Raw genomic sequence first — 12,730 nt, forward strand, 5'->3', positions numbered from 1 at the left:
TCTTTTTCCCCTTTCTTGGAATAAGGAAAATAAGTACAAAGATGTAAAGTAATCTTGATATTACACTGCTATTATTAAGTTAATAAATAATATTTTACATTTATATCCCACTCCGTATATTTTATGCATGATATTTTCATGCTTACCTCAGATTTTACGACTTCTTTCTAGAGTAGAAAAAAACTAAGAACCAGAGAGAGAACCTATAGTCACATGAGCACAATGGGACCAAAACACCTGTCTCCGGGCTCCTCTAGGCTAAAGCTATAGATACGGTCACAATGGCATAGTTTGATCAGCCTACAGAAGTAAAGTTTTTTAGCATTTCAAGTATGAAATTAGGATGTAAGCACTCCAAGGTGATTTAGTGAAATTGAAATAACGTGGCGAGTTCTAAAGTGAAAAGTTACGGAAACGTTACTGAAATGCTATCATGACAATATCCTTGAAACAAGCTCTCCACAGCTCACTTATGCAACTCTCCTCAAGTGACTGGGTGGGATGCCACCAGAGTAACCAGTTCAGCATCATTCACCGAACCCCACCGTGTACACGAAGGCAACCTAATGAGCAGGGCACCAGAGCCAGGGGGGCCCCAGGACCGCCGACACTCGCTCCTCCCCAGGAGCCGTCTGCTAAAGCACCTCACTCCCTGGTCTTTGTTCCTCCCAAGTGCTCTGCAAAAGGAGGACCACCAGAATCACTATGAATGTGACCTAGAACACTTGCCGGGGACATTTCAGCCCAAGGGAAATGCAAGACCAGAGAGAGAGAGAAAGAGATGTTCCAAATCTCTGAACAGCTTTGTTTATGAGTCAGGCTAGTATCTGCTCAAAAACTCAAGTTGTATCAGTGTGAACAGGAGGTGGCAAACTTTTCTGTAAAGGGCCAAATAATAATATTCTAGGCTTTTTGGTCACAGGTCTATGTGGCAACTACTCAACTCTGCAGTTGTAACACAAAAGCAGCCATCAACAACGGCCAAAGGAATGGATGTGGTTGTCTTCCAACACAACTTCACTCACAAAAACAGGTGGTGTGGTGTGCAGCTTGCCAAGCCCTGAACGTAAGGATAGTTTGCTTAACCCTAATCCCAAATCCCGAATGGGCAATTCTTAGGCATTAAGGCTCAGAGAACGTAGCTAGCTTAGCTCTCAGTATTACCTAGTGATCACCCACTGTCAGTAAGAGCCACCCACTGAGAACTCCAGTAAGAACAGTATCAATAGTACCAAAAGTAGTAATAAGAGTCAAAATAGGCAGGAAGTAATATTAGGTACTTAATGCTACAGATTTGTTAAATTTTTCACACACATCATCTCATGTCATTCCCATTAACAGCTCCAAGAGGAAAGTGATAGTAATTATTCCTTTAAAGATGGGGAGGCTAAGGCTCCAAGCAGTTAAATGCTCTCTTAACACCATAGATGTATTAAGAGATAAAACTTAGATTTGAACCAGTCTACCTACATAACTTTGAAATTCAGACTCTCATACACAATGCTCACCCCCAAAGCATCAAGGCCATTATTTTAGGAGGAACTAAAACAGATTTGTGCATTAGAGGCATGAGATTAAAATCTGGGCCATTAGAAGTGGCCGGCTTCTTTTTTGCTAAGTGTAAAACCATTTCCCTCTACAAACAACAAGCCTTTCTTTTAGCAATCCCACTTTTGAAGAAACATTCCCTCATGGAGATACATACTGTAGCTTATAGTCTGATGTCTAGTTTACTGTGGTTTTAAGGCCATGGTCTCAAGTACCAAAAGTAACAGGTAACTCTTATCTCTTCCTGCCCTCTCTTGTCTATAGAAGATAGATACTTCTTCTACCAAGAAGTATCTCTGATAGACCCCAAGTCTTCTTGACATGAGAACCAGTACTCCACCACTTCACCACTGATACCATGAAATTTTCAAGATGTTTAAAGCATGGGGACTATAACCCATCAACTGATACCTCTATCATTCTTCTCTTTTTACTTTTATTTTCTCCATTATGCCTAGCAAATGACTTCACTGGTTATTCCAAACTTGCCTATATATGTGTATGTGTGTGTATATTCTGGGGGATTCTTCAGTCCTGCCCCGATTCTAGAAAAAAATCAACTAAAACAGGGATTAACAAACTATAACCTGTAGATCCAATTGGCTGCCTATTCAAAAAGAAATATATGGGGTGTGCTCAGAGCAGGAGGCCTAAAGAAATGGCTCCTCTGTCCATAACACACCCAAGAGGAATCTGGGTTCACTGTGACAAGGGGCACAAAAGTTGGGGCCTTCCTATCAACACATACCCTACACATGTCCCCCTGTACCTCCACCCAGCTGCTGAGCAGGACCAGTGGGACATGGCTCAATACTGGAAGAAAGCCACAGTGTTTAGTGGGGGGATTTGCAAGCGTTCCCAGTCCAGGCGTGGGTGGGCCATGAGTGGTCTTATAGACATGAAGGCTTTGAACCTCTTTTCAAGGGAAAAAAGAGATTCCATATGCCATTCTGGAGGACAAAAGTTTTTTAGAGCAGTAAAAATACTTTATATGACATTTTAATAATGGATATCTTTGTCATTGTATTTTTGTCCAAACTAAGGTGAACTGTGGGCTTTGGTGATTATGATGTGTCAAAGTACGTTCATCCTTAGTTAAAAATAAAAAAGTACCACTCTGAAATATAAAAATAATGACTATGCATATGTGTGGAGACAGAGTATATGGGAAGTTTCTGTACCTTCCTGTCAATTTTGTTGTAAATCTAAAACTGCCAAAAAACCAAAAGTCTTAAAAACAAGAAAACTCAGATGTTTTTGGCAAAACTTTGGTTTCAGTTATATACTTATTATTGTGTGTGTGTGTGTGTGTGTGTGTGTGTGTGCTGGATTGTGGTGTAAAACATGTTATAGGTCAAAAAAGTTTGCAATCCACTACAGTTAAGCTACATTGGCAAATAAAAGCAAAAATTAACCTCAATATATATATATATATATAAAATATTCCTAGCACAAAAATTGTAAGTTCAAATTTCTTTGTTCATAAATACATTTTTATCAGAACACATCCACGTTGTCCATCTATCTGCACCTGCTTTTGCAAGACAACAGCAGGGTGGAGTAGCTAGCTGCAAGAGACCCTATGCTCTGCAAGGCCTAAGATATTTACAACAGGGATCTTTACATAAAAGCACACTAACCCCCTGAAGCTGAATTATTAGCCCTCCCACCAATAGAAGCAGTTCCCAAATGCAGACACAATGCATTCCAGAAATACGAAATGCAAACTCATTAAGTCCACCAGATTTAAGGATGTGAACACCTCCTCCACCGCAAAGATTGCACCAATCGTGCCCATTCTTACCTCAGGAATGGGGAAAGTTTTAGGCCCTTCATTCCTTCACTGCCATTTGCAACTGGAGATGCTGATGGGATATAATTTCCAATTTCCCAGCAGCGTTATTATTTTACCTTGATGAACTGTAAACAGCAGGCCACTTTATGCCTCTTCCTAACTGATATCAGAGCCACAGAGTACAAAGTAATAAATTTTCGCTGGGTTTCTTGGCAAGGAGCTATATATATGCGTAATTTCAGCCTTCATTTCCCAATTTCCTTCATTTATCAGAAATGGTGACAAAAAAGACTCTAATTAGATAATTCTAATCACAGCAAACAGGATGTGATGGAAGACTTCAGAATCACTATCTGTTCCTTGCAAAACAAAACAGATAGGCTCTTCTCCCAGCAGGGGCAGGAGATTTATCAATAGACAAAAGGATGCAAAAAGCCAATAGATAAGGTGTAATTAAAGATCAGGCCTATACATTTTACACTGACAAAAATTTAATAGGATTCACAGGTGGAAATTCAGCGTTTAAAACTAGAGTATCATTATGAAAAGAATACCTTTCAGTTCTGTAGGCAACAACAATGCATAAAACACAGATTTGTTATTAGGATGAATACTCCATGCCTCCAAGTACTTTCATACAAAAATTTGAATTATTCAGTGCTAGAGTGATTTGCAAAGTGGTCTATCTTCTTCAAGCATTCCTTCTTAATTAGCTCCAATACATTTTCCATATATTGTTCAGCACCAAACTGTCTTTTAGAAATAACAATCCACCTATTTTATTTTGGGTAGTTGTCAGAAACACAATCCAGAGAGTTCTACGTATTCTTGTAGGCTTTTTTTTTTTTTTTTTTTGGCCCCTTAAAATGTAAAGAAAAGTATTTCCAATGTAACATTCAACATAGTTTGTAACAACGTTCTCTTTTCTTCACTGGCTCAAAGGCTAAAAGTGAAAATAAAAATAAATGAAACTACAGAAATACGGTAGCGGGCTGAAATATACTTAACAAGACGCGATTGGAAAATAAAGTTGCATTCCTGAAATTCAAGCACAATCGGTCGTTTTGATATGTCGTGCTTTGTAATATTTAGCAGACATTTAGCAACCCAAGACTAGGCGTGTATTTTCCACTCTCTAAAATCACAGCCGCTGGGAAAAGCAAAGAAAAAGCCGCATCTCTCGGAAAATTACAAGTCTGGTACAATAACTCATCAACAAGCAAAGTTCAGAAATAAATGCAAATTGAGGAGGGGAGCAGGATGGAAAAAAACAGGTGGGAGGGAGAAATTAAGGTATTCACAACCTTGAGGAAAAACAAGCTAGAATATTCCAACTTTTAGTGAACTACAAAAGGTTTTAACAAACAGAAATCAGGCGTGAAAGTGATTAAAAACCGTGCTTTCAAGTGCATTTAATGGGCTGTTAACTGACCTGTGTGACTCTGGTCAGAACAAGCCAACTTACCCGAGTAGGCCCAGTACGGGTCGCCGGAGGCCTTGCGCCTGCGGATCTGCGCGGAGCTGCCCTGTCTGTTGTCGTGCGGGGCCCCAACGTAGCCTTCTGTCAACGCTGGAAAACAGGGAGAGCTGCCGTGAGTCAAGATCACCACCCGCCTGACCCAGGAAAGGTGTCAAATGCACGCAGCTAGGGGATCTCCTAGAAGCACACATCTCGGGGATAACTGGATAGAACTTACCGGCTTTACCGAAAAACAACTACAGGAAAAACTAGACAAATTACCACCAGTATTATTACTATTAATAATAGCTTACAATGAGCCTCTTCTCTGTGCCATGAACCTAAGGTGCACTAAACACGTTACATACGTTACCTTGTAGAATCTGCAAACCACCGCCAGGCAGCAGATTTAACATCCCAATAATGGGCCTCTTCTTTAACACACTGAAGCTTAGAGTAATTTTAACTTGCCCAAGGTCATACAACTAATCGGCCTGGAACTTGCGGTTTTGGTTCCAACTACATGTATAAGCCTAAATCCTAGATGCAAAGGCTCCCCAGCCTTACCCGACCTTCCCCCAACAAGCGGTGTAGGGAAACTGGAGTTACCCAGGCTCCCTTGCCGGATATCCGGTGCCGAGTGACTCAGCTATATTTTCCCGCATGCGCAGTACCCATGTGCTGGTATATACTGAGGACCTGCGCTGCGCAAGCGCAGAGGTTACCCCGTAGGTCGTGGATGGCTAGATGCCGGCTTTGTTTATGTAAGGCGGCCAGGACTTTCTGCAGCTGCGTACTCCTGTCTGCATTAAAGGCATGTCAGAGATCCTACACTCCGCCAGTGTCCTTCAGTCTGCCCAAATCCCGAGTGAATCGGCCAGAACTTGGGCGCTTGCAGGGGTTATTCCATATTCTTACAGATGGAGGAATAAAGGCTCAGAGACACTAAGTAAGTGGTCCCAGGTCACACAGCTAAGTAGGCAGCCGATTAGGGAACCAAACATAAGCCTGCATCAAAGCTCGGGTCTCTGCCATCCAAAAAGCAGTCTGAGGCCTGGGAGACACCCCGTGGTGAGTACCAGTCCTCCACATACTTTATAGACTCCAAGCAGACCTGTTGTCTCTGAAGATGTGAAACTTGAAACCCTCCAAGGTCAGAAATGCTCGGTAAAGAAATACTGCTTAATGATTGTCTTTTTTGTTTGTTTGTTTTGAATACTTAAAGTGAATCCAATCTTCTACCCCATTATGGAGAGCTTCCATCTGTCTGCTATAGTGTTCAAAGCCCTGCCCTCCCAGCCACTTCATGGGTGCAAATTTCTTTTATGGCGAACCCACACCTGAATGCACTGATGTGTAAGTCTTGCAGGTGTCCAGAATCCAAAATGAATTGGAACTACACTTCAAACAATACATCCCAGCTGTCTATGTTAATATTTAAATGCACCCAAACAAAATCAAGTGTGCTTTTGAAAAGCAAGGAAAATGGTTAGAGGAACTGTACATCCAGTTTAAGACGAGGATGGCACCAGGAAAGCACAACACAGTCTCTTTTCCAAATTAGTCCAAGTTGTAATAATAATAATCTCACCATGATGGCATTAGCTTTGTTGACAATGTGACAGTCATGAAGAAAAACGAGGAAATATGTAAAGCACTTTATGCTTGCACCGTCCATTGCAAAGACTGCCTTTAAAAGAAATAATTCTTGAACAAAAGCTGTTCCACAGAGATGAGCCCTTCATAGGGAAATCAGAATCTTGTAAAATCCAATCTCATGTTAACAAAGTAAACCTGGTGTTGTTTATGTCCGCTCTTTGGTCCTGAATGACAAAGTCAAAACCTAAGTTACTACCCATTTTTAAAGTATGATGAAGGTTCAAGTACCTATGCTCCAGTCCATCCTATACTTCTGCAGATGAGCCATTCAGAGTCTCAGGAAGTTGACCATTCTAAGCTTCTGGGATCAAAAATAAAATTTCCCATCTACCAGTCTCCTAATCTATTTTTTCCCTCCACTGAAGCACATTAAGTAAAAAACTGGTCAGCTCCCCTGTCTGTTCTTAGTAACTTGTGTTATCTTCATTATGATTCTATGAGGTTGGTATTTTTGGCTCCATTTTACAGACCAGGAAACTGAGATTCAACTACATACCCTAACGAAGGCCACACACATAACTCCTATGGTCAAGACATTTTTTGTTTTACTCATTATCTTGATACAGAGAGGAAGAACTATAGGGGAATAATTATTTAGAATAAACTAGCTCTAAGAAGCACAGAAAACTGAAACATGAAAAAGATTCCTAACTGTTCAGCTTATTTGTTTTCTATGCATACAGGAACCATTTTATGTGCCTGTTTATTATGCTTCTTAGAGCTAGTTCACTCTAAGTTAAGTATTCCCAAATAGTGCTTCCTCTTTGTATCAAGACAATGAATAAAATAGCAGCCCCGTTCCTAAACATACCCTTGGGCCAGGGGCATGGTTTACAGTCATCCTCTGGCGTAAGCTAAACAAAGCCTACCCCTTGGAGCTGGCAAGGATGCGGACAACAGGATGTGGTTGTCCAATCCGTGAGTTGTAACCTAGCAGGTGGAGTTGGGTATGATGATTACCAAAACCGCAACGAATTTCCACTATGTTACCAAGCATTTAAAGAGCGCTGTATGCTCAGGGCTGAACAACATGCTCTGCTCATAGTAACCTGTGTTACCCATATAACAACCCTACGAGGTTGGTCCATTTAGCCCCAGTGATATGTATGTTTAGGAAAGGGGACACCGGTCCATCAGAGACATTCTTCTCTCTTGCTGAAAGTGTCGTGACACAAGCTGGAAGCCTCAAGGGGGTGGTTGAGGTCAAGCAGGGGATCAGCAGAGGAGCTCAAAAATGGAACCAAGCCAGAGAAAGCAAAATCTATGGATCAATTCTGTTGACAAAATTGCAGCCCAGGGCAAACCAACTTGAAATCACCCCTCTGGGAGGCTTTATGTTTACATGAACCAACTACCTCCCAAAGCTCACTGTGCTATCTCTTGTACGCAAAGATCGCACAATGGCTACAGCGTGACTTTGGTGACCTTAACGTGACCTTGGTGACCTTCAATCGAGTCACTGCAAAACTGTGTCATCAATTTCTCCGTGCATAAAAGGCCATTGTTAGACTAGAGGTCAGCCATCCTGGTTGCTTTTGTTTTAAAAAACAAAACAAACAAAAAACAAAAACCAACAAAAATCCTATGCCCTGGACCCTACCTCCAGAGATTCCGATGTAATTGCTCTGAAGTTGGTCCAAGAGATCAGGACTATTTTTCAAAAAGTTCTCCAGGTGATTCTGTTTTGCAGCCAGAGATAAGAGCCACAAACTTCCCTGCCGAGTGAGACCTGAGGTTCTGTTCAGCTGTGTGTGACAATTGTCAGCTCTTACCCTCACAGCCTGTAACTTGACAGGCTAAGTCTTAACACTAGTGAAGAGCTGACCAGGCAGAAATGAGGAGCCAGCTGCAGGAATCCCACCAGGGTGGTGTCAACCTGAGCATTCAGACAAACAAATCTGAACTGAACCAGAGTTCCAGCCAGAAAACTCACAAATGAACGAACCAGGTATAAAAGTAAAGAAAGAATGAGGTTATGCCCTTTACAAAAGATCACACAAGAATCACAGTCTCTAACACCAGTCTCTTTTTTTTCCTGAAAATGAGATGCCTTTCCTTTCCCAGAAACTTGAGGATATCAGGGTGTGACAAAGGATGGCAAAGCCCACCAGCAGCGATGTTCAGTGGCTGCATTACCCATCCTGCCGGGAATGCAAAGCTACAGGATCCAGAGCTTCATCAGGTAAGTGGGAAAACCTCCAAGTACATAGAAATAGACCCTATAAATCCCCATAGCGGTTAACTGGACTAGATATGACTATAGGTTTTACGGTCCTACACCTGCCAGTTCTGCAAGCCCAGTCAACTCTTAAGTGAAAAAGCAAGTCTACAGAGGATACATCCAGTCCGAGAACAAGGAAGGTGCATGTCAGAAGGTCCTCCCCTGACACTGCAAAGTAACAGAATCCAAACCTGGAAGTGCAGATGTTTTCCCAGCCATCCATGTACATCCCACCGTGGTGGAAGGCACCTGTGCTAAGCAGGGGACCTGCCTGTCTAACGGGGGTTCACCGAGGACAAAGTGAGAGGTGTGGCTGAGCTGCATACAGACTGGAAGTCGCAGAGGGGGTGGGGTCGCTCCAGAGAAGGTGGGTTAGCCCTGTCATCAGCACTCTCTCCAAAGTACTGAAGAACCATGTGGGATGTATCCAGCAAGGTAAGAATGGGCAGGAAAATCTGCATCTGAAGGGCACGCTGCATGGTCTCAGAAGGGCTCTGAGCTCCCTGGGATGAGGGGCTGTCAGCCTACCTCCCACCACAGAGCCTGGCATACAGTATGTGTTCGGTAATGAGTGAGTGAGTGAGTGAATAAATACAGGAACAGGAGAAAGGCTGATGGTGCCTGTGTTGGGGGATAAAGAGTACACATAGCCCTTTGTGTGTGTGTTGGTGTGTGCTCTTCTGAGCCATAAGCAAAAACACTAACTTCTCTCCTACTGTCTCGCTTTTTAATCACTGCTCACCTATCGGAAACAGCAAGCATCTAAAACATGAAGCTGGAAGGAACTAGCTAGAGTATCTAATAAGCAATTCTTTAGAGAGCAAACTCAGAAATGAACTGGGTGCCAAAGGACTTGATCACCCCGTCTCCAGATTTCTTTTGTAACATATAGACTACTCAGTGAAGATGACGACATTTATTTTCTCCCTTTTATTCCATTTATGTCAGTAGTGTCTGATTTCTTTCTCCCTGAATAAGACCATAATTGTGTGTTACTGGCACTTGCATAATTTAAAACAAAACAAAATTTCAAGTCTCTTCCTCAAATTTATTTTCATCATATGACAAGGTTTTTTTTAAAAAAACAACTTTTTAAATTATTTGAACAGCAAAGATGTATATTGAGTATATTAAGCAACATAATATTTTATTGGCAAGGAGCAGAGATTTGCAACAAGAAACACAATCTGTGGTTCTCAAGTAAAGATACAGACTCAGCACACCAAATTCAATCAATTTTAATACTCTTTGTACTCTTCTAAACATCAACAGCCAACCGACAGCGGCATGGCAATGATATGGTAGGGCCATGAATCATGCTATTGATTTTCAATATCTTCTGTGCAGAAAATTAAATTATGCAAATGCATGCCTTTACGGATCCTTACCTTAATGTGAAACTGCTTACTTGCTTATGTCAGCAACTTAATTACACAATTAAAAATGGTGCATGCTTATGAAAATATGTAGTTTCACTCCTCAGAACAGAAGGGAAGTGTAAACCTGACTATGGTTGCCACGTGACTACCAAGAGGGAGGAGCTGGCATTATGCAGACGTATATCCCACATTCTACCAAGTTCAACAACACCAAGCCTGCTGTGGTTTATGGAGCTGAAGTTGGCTGACAGCGCAAGGCTCAGGAGGGCTTCAAGTGGTTTTAATGCTTCAAGGAACTGGGTTCACAGTGATGTAACAAGTGTAGAAGACACAAAGGATGCCCAGTAGTGCACAGTGCAACAGACTCCTCCTCAAAGAGGATGTCTCTAATGCAAGTTACACACACACACACACAAACACACACACACACACACACACACAGAGCAAACAACTTGGACATGAGAAATACCAAACTTGAGCAGCCTTCGAGGGTCTGGATTCTACAATAATTATATGACTCTACAAAGGGAAAACCCAGCCACCCCCATCACCCAGGAGAACAGGACTCCCTCATTTTTGACAGGATTAAAGTAGAGATTTCAAAACCAATAGCATTAACTAGCCAGTGACGCCTGAGTCTCACTCGGCAGGAGGAATCTTATGTTGGTTGCTATGCAGAAAGCTGACTGAGTGACAGGTCTTTTCATCTGGGAGTCTTCATAAACTGCATCCCCTCTCAGAACTTATACCGAGCCTACCTCAGTTCCAGTCTGAAGCGAAAAAGATAAAAATGTTTCCAGACCCAAAGGCCCAATCCTTTCTTGTAAAAATATCCTGAGAGCTACCTACCATGGAAGGTATCAACAAAACTGTTTCCTATGTGCATGATTTAATTTCCCAGAGCCACCGGACATAGTTTATAACGATAAATGTTTTTATTCTGAGAATAGGAAAGATGTGTAATCCCATCTGCCTTAACGATATCTTCAGGAGGATTTGGTATAATTCTTAACTCTCAGTGTTTCACAGAAATTTTTGACTTGAGGGAGAGAAAAAGAGCTTCCAGCTTTGTTAACTCCTGCGTTAATTTGCAGGCTGAACTTTTTTTTTTCATACAAAGAGACCAGCTCCTCGAAACACTACATTAAATACCGTCTTGTCATAGATGTCTTTTCTTAGGTTTTACTGTCGGATAGAAGGGTCACTGAATCTACATGGGATAAAAATAAACATAGTTATGAATTGATAGTATTTTTCTTCCAAAATTGCAGATGTGCAAATTGAAATTGCAGAGTATGACTAATATCTTACTATCCTGGACAAAAGTGGTCCCTGTGCACATGCTTTATATGTCTGACAGCAAAAGGATGTCTGAGGTGCCTACAAGGAAAGGAAATCACATGGCCACCAAGCGTTTCAAAATAACCACAGCATTCCTCCACATTACTGCTTTATCTTACCATATCGAACCAGCAATTTCCACTTGATTGCAACAATGCTACGTTCTCCTATAAGGGAATGTGGTCACATGACAGAGGTTATGTGGAAGTGAAACCACAGTCAGTTGATGAGGAGAACAGCCCCCAATTCCAGCTACAACACAGTCGCACGTCTTGTCCTCAAAGCAAAATAGTGTAGGGACACTTGAGGGTATTTCCACTTAACAGCACGTTCAGTTCTAGGTCATTCCAAAGGACTTCAAAGCCTGGGAGAATTGGTCAGCTTCCATCCAAAATTGAACACATCAGAACAAAGAAGTTGTGGTTCCCCAGCGCCAGAATGAAAATTACTTGGGATGATGGATGGATGGCTCTCATATGAAGAGTCCTAGTTCCCTGCCAGAGTTACCGCCAAAAATAAGCCCACTAAAAATATTAGGCGCTCACACTTTCAAATCCAGGACGCACGTTTCGAACGGCAGGCAAGCAGTTAAGCAGGCTGTTTATATCTATTACAGCTGCTCATACAACAAACAAATTAAAGATCCCTCGACGATGGTGAAATCTCTATCAAGCATAATTTTCACTAAATTTTAAAGAGCATTTAAGAACATTAAATCCCACACAATAGTCTAAAATGAATAAATCTTTATCTTTTTTATGACGACAATGGGCAAAAGTATCAAAATTATAGTTAACGTAATTAAATATTCCATCAGCCTCTCATCTCCTTTGTGCCTGTATTTCAATTAATTGCAGTACAGTGTACTTCGTGAGGGTCCCAAGAAGTAGAATCAAGAAGTGCATTCCTTTGTAACTGCTGCATTATAAATGGTCCCCCTAGTTGTCTGTGATACTGAGCTAACCTCAAATACAATAGATTGCATTATAGTAGATTACCTATTTTATCACATTCAAATGTACCTATTGTCCCAACTAAAAAACAACAAAAAAAATTTTTCATCCTCCAAAGTGATAAAGGGACCCAATATAGAGCCATGGTTTTTTAAAAAGTAACATAGATGACTAAAACTTTTAGGCAATTCAAGGGAAAGAGGAAATCATACAACAATATAGTGACCTAGGGGGAAAAAGAACACAAAACAGGCTTGTAAAAAATGACAACTCAGTTAAAGAAGCGAAATAATGAACTCCTCTTCATTATTCTGCTCTGAAATAACTGATTACAAAAGGCAGAATCTTTGTTTTTAATCGCACAAGGCTGAAAGA

General features: G+C 41.3%; 1 protein-coding gene and 1 non-coding gene across 6 annotated transcripts in view; one reads left to right on the forward strand and one right to left on the reverse strand.

Annotated features, from left to right (window-relative positions):
- The window catches only part of PTPRG (protein tyrosine phosphatase receptor type G), a 673,139-nt gene that overhangs the window by 507,986 nt on the left and 152,423 nt on the right, over window positions 1-12,730 (reverse strand). For all 5 annotated transcript variants that reach the window (XM_074344575.1, XM_074344574.1, XM_074344576.1 and 2 more), the window contains one exon: window positions 4,809-4,913. In XM_074344575.1, coding sequence (XP_074200676.1) covers window positions 4,809-4,913 — 105 coding nt within the window. The remainder of the gene's footprint in view (window positions 1-4,808; window positions 4,914-12,730) is intronic.
- Window positions 2,176-2,305, forward strand: LOC123612281 (small nucleolar RNA SNORA11). The gene has a single exon (XR_006719506.2). It is a non-coding gene; the product is annotated as a small nucleolar RNA SNORA11 (small nucleolar RNA).

Source organism: Camelus bactrianus, chromosome 17, assembly GCF_048773025.1.
Source record: "Camelus bactrianus isolate YW-2024 breed Bactrian camel chromosome 17, ASM4877302v1, whole genome shotgun sequence".
Taxonomy (NCBI): domain Eukaryota; kingdom Metazoa; phylum Chordata; class Mammalia; order Artiodactyla; family Camelidae; genus Camelus; species Camelus bactrianus.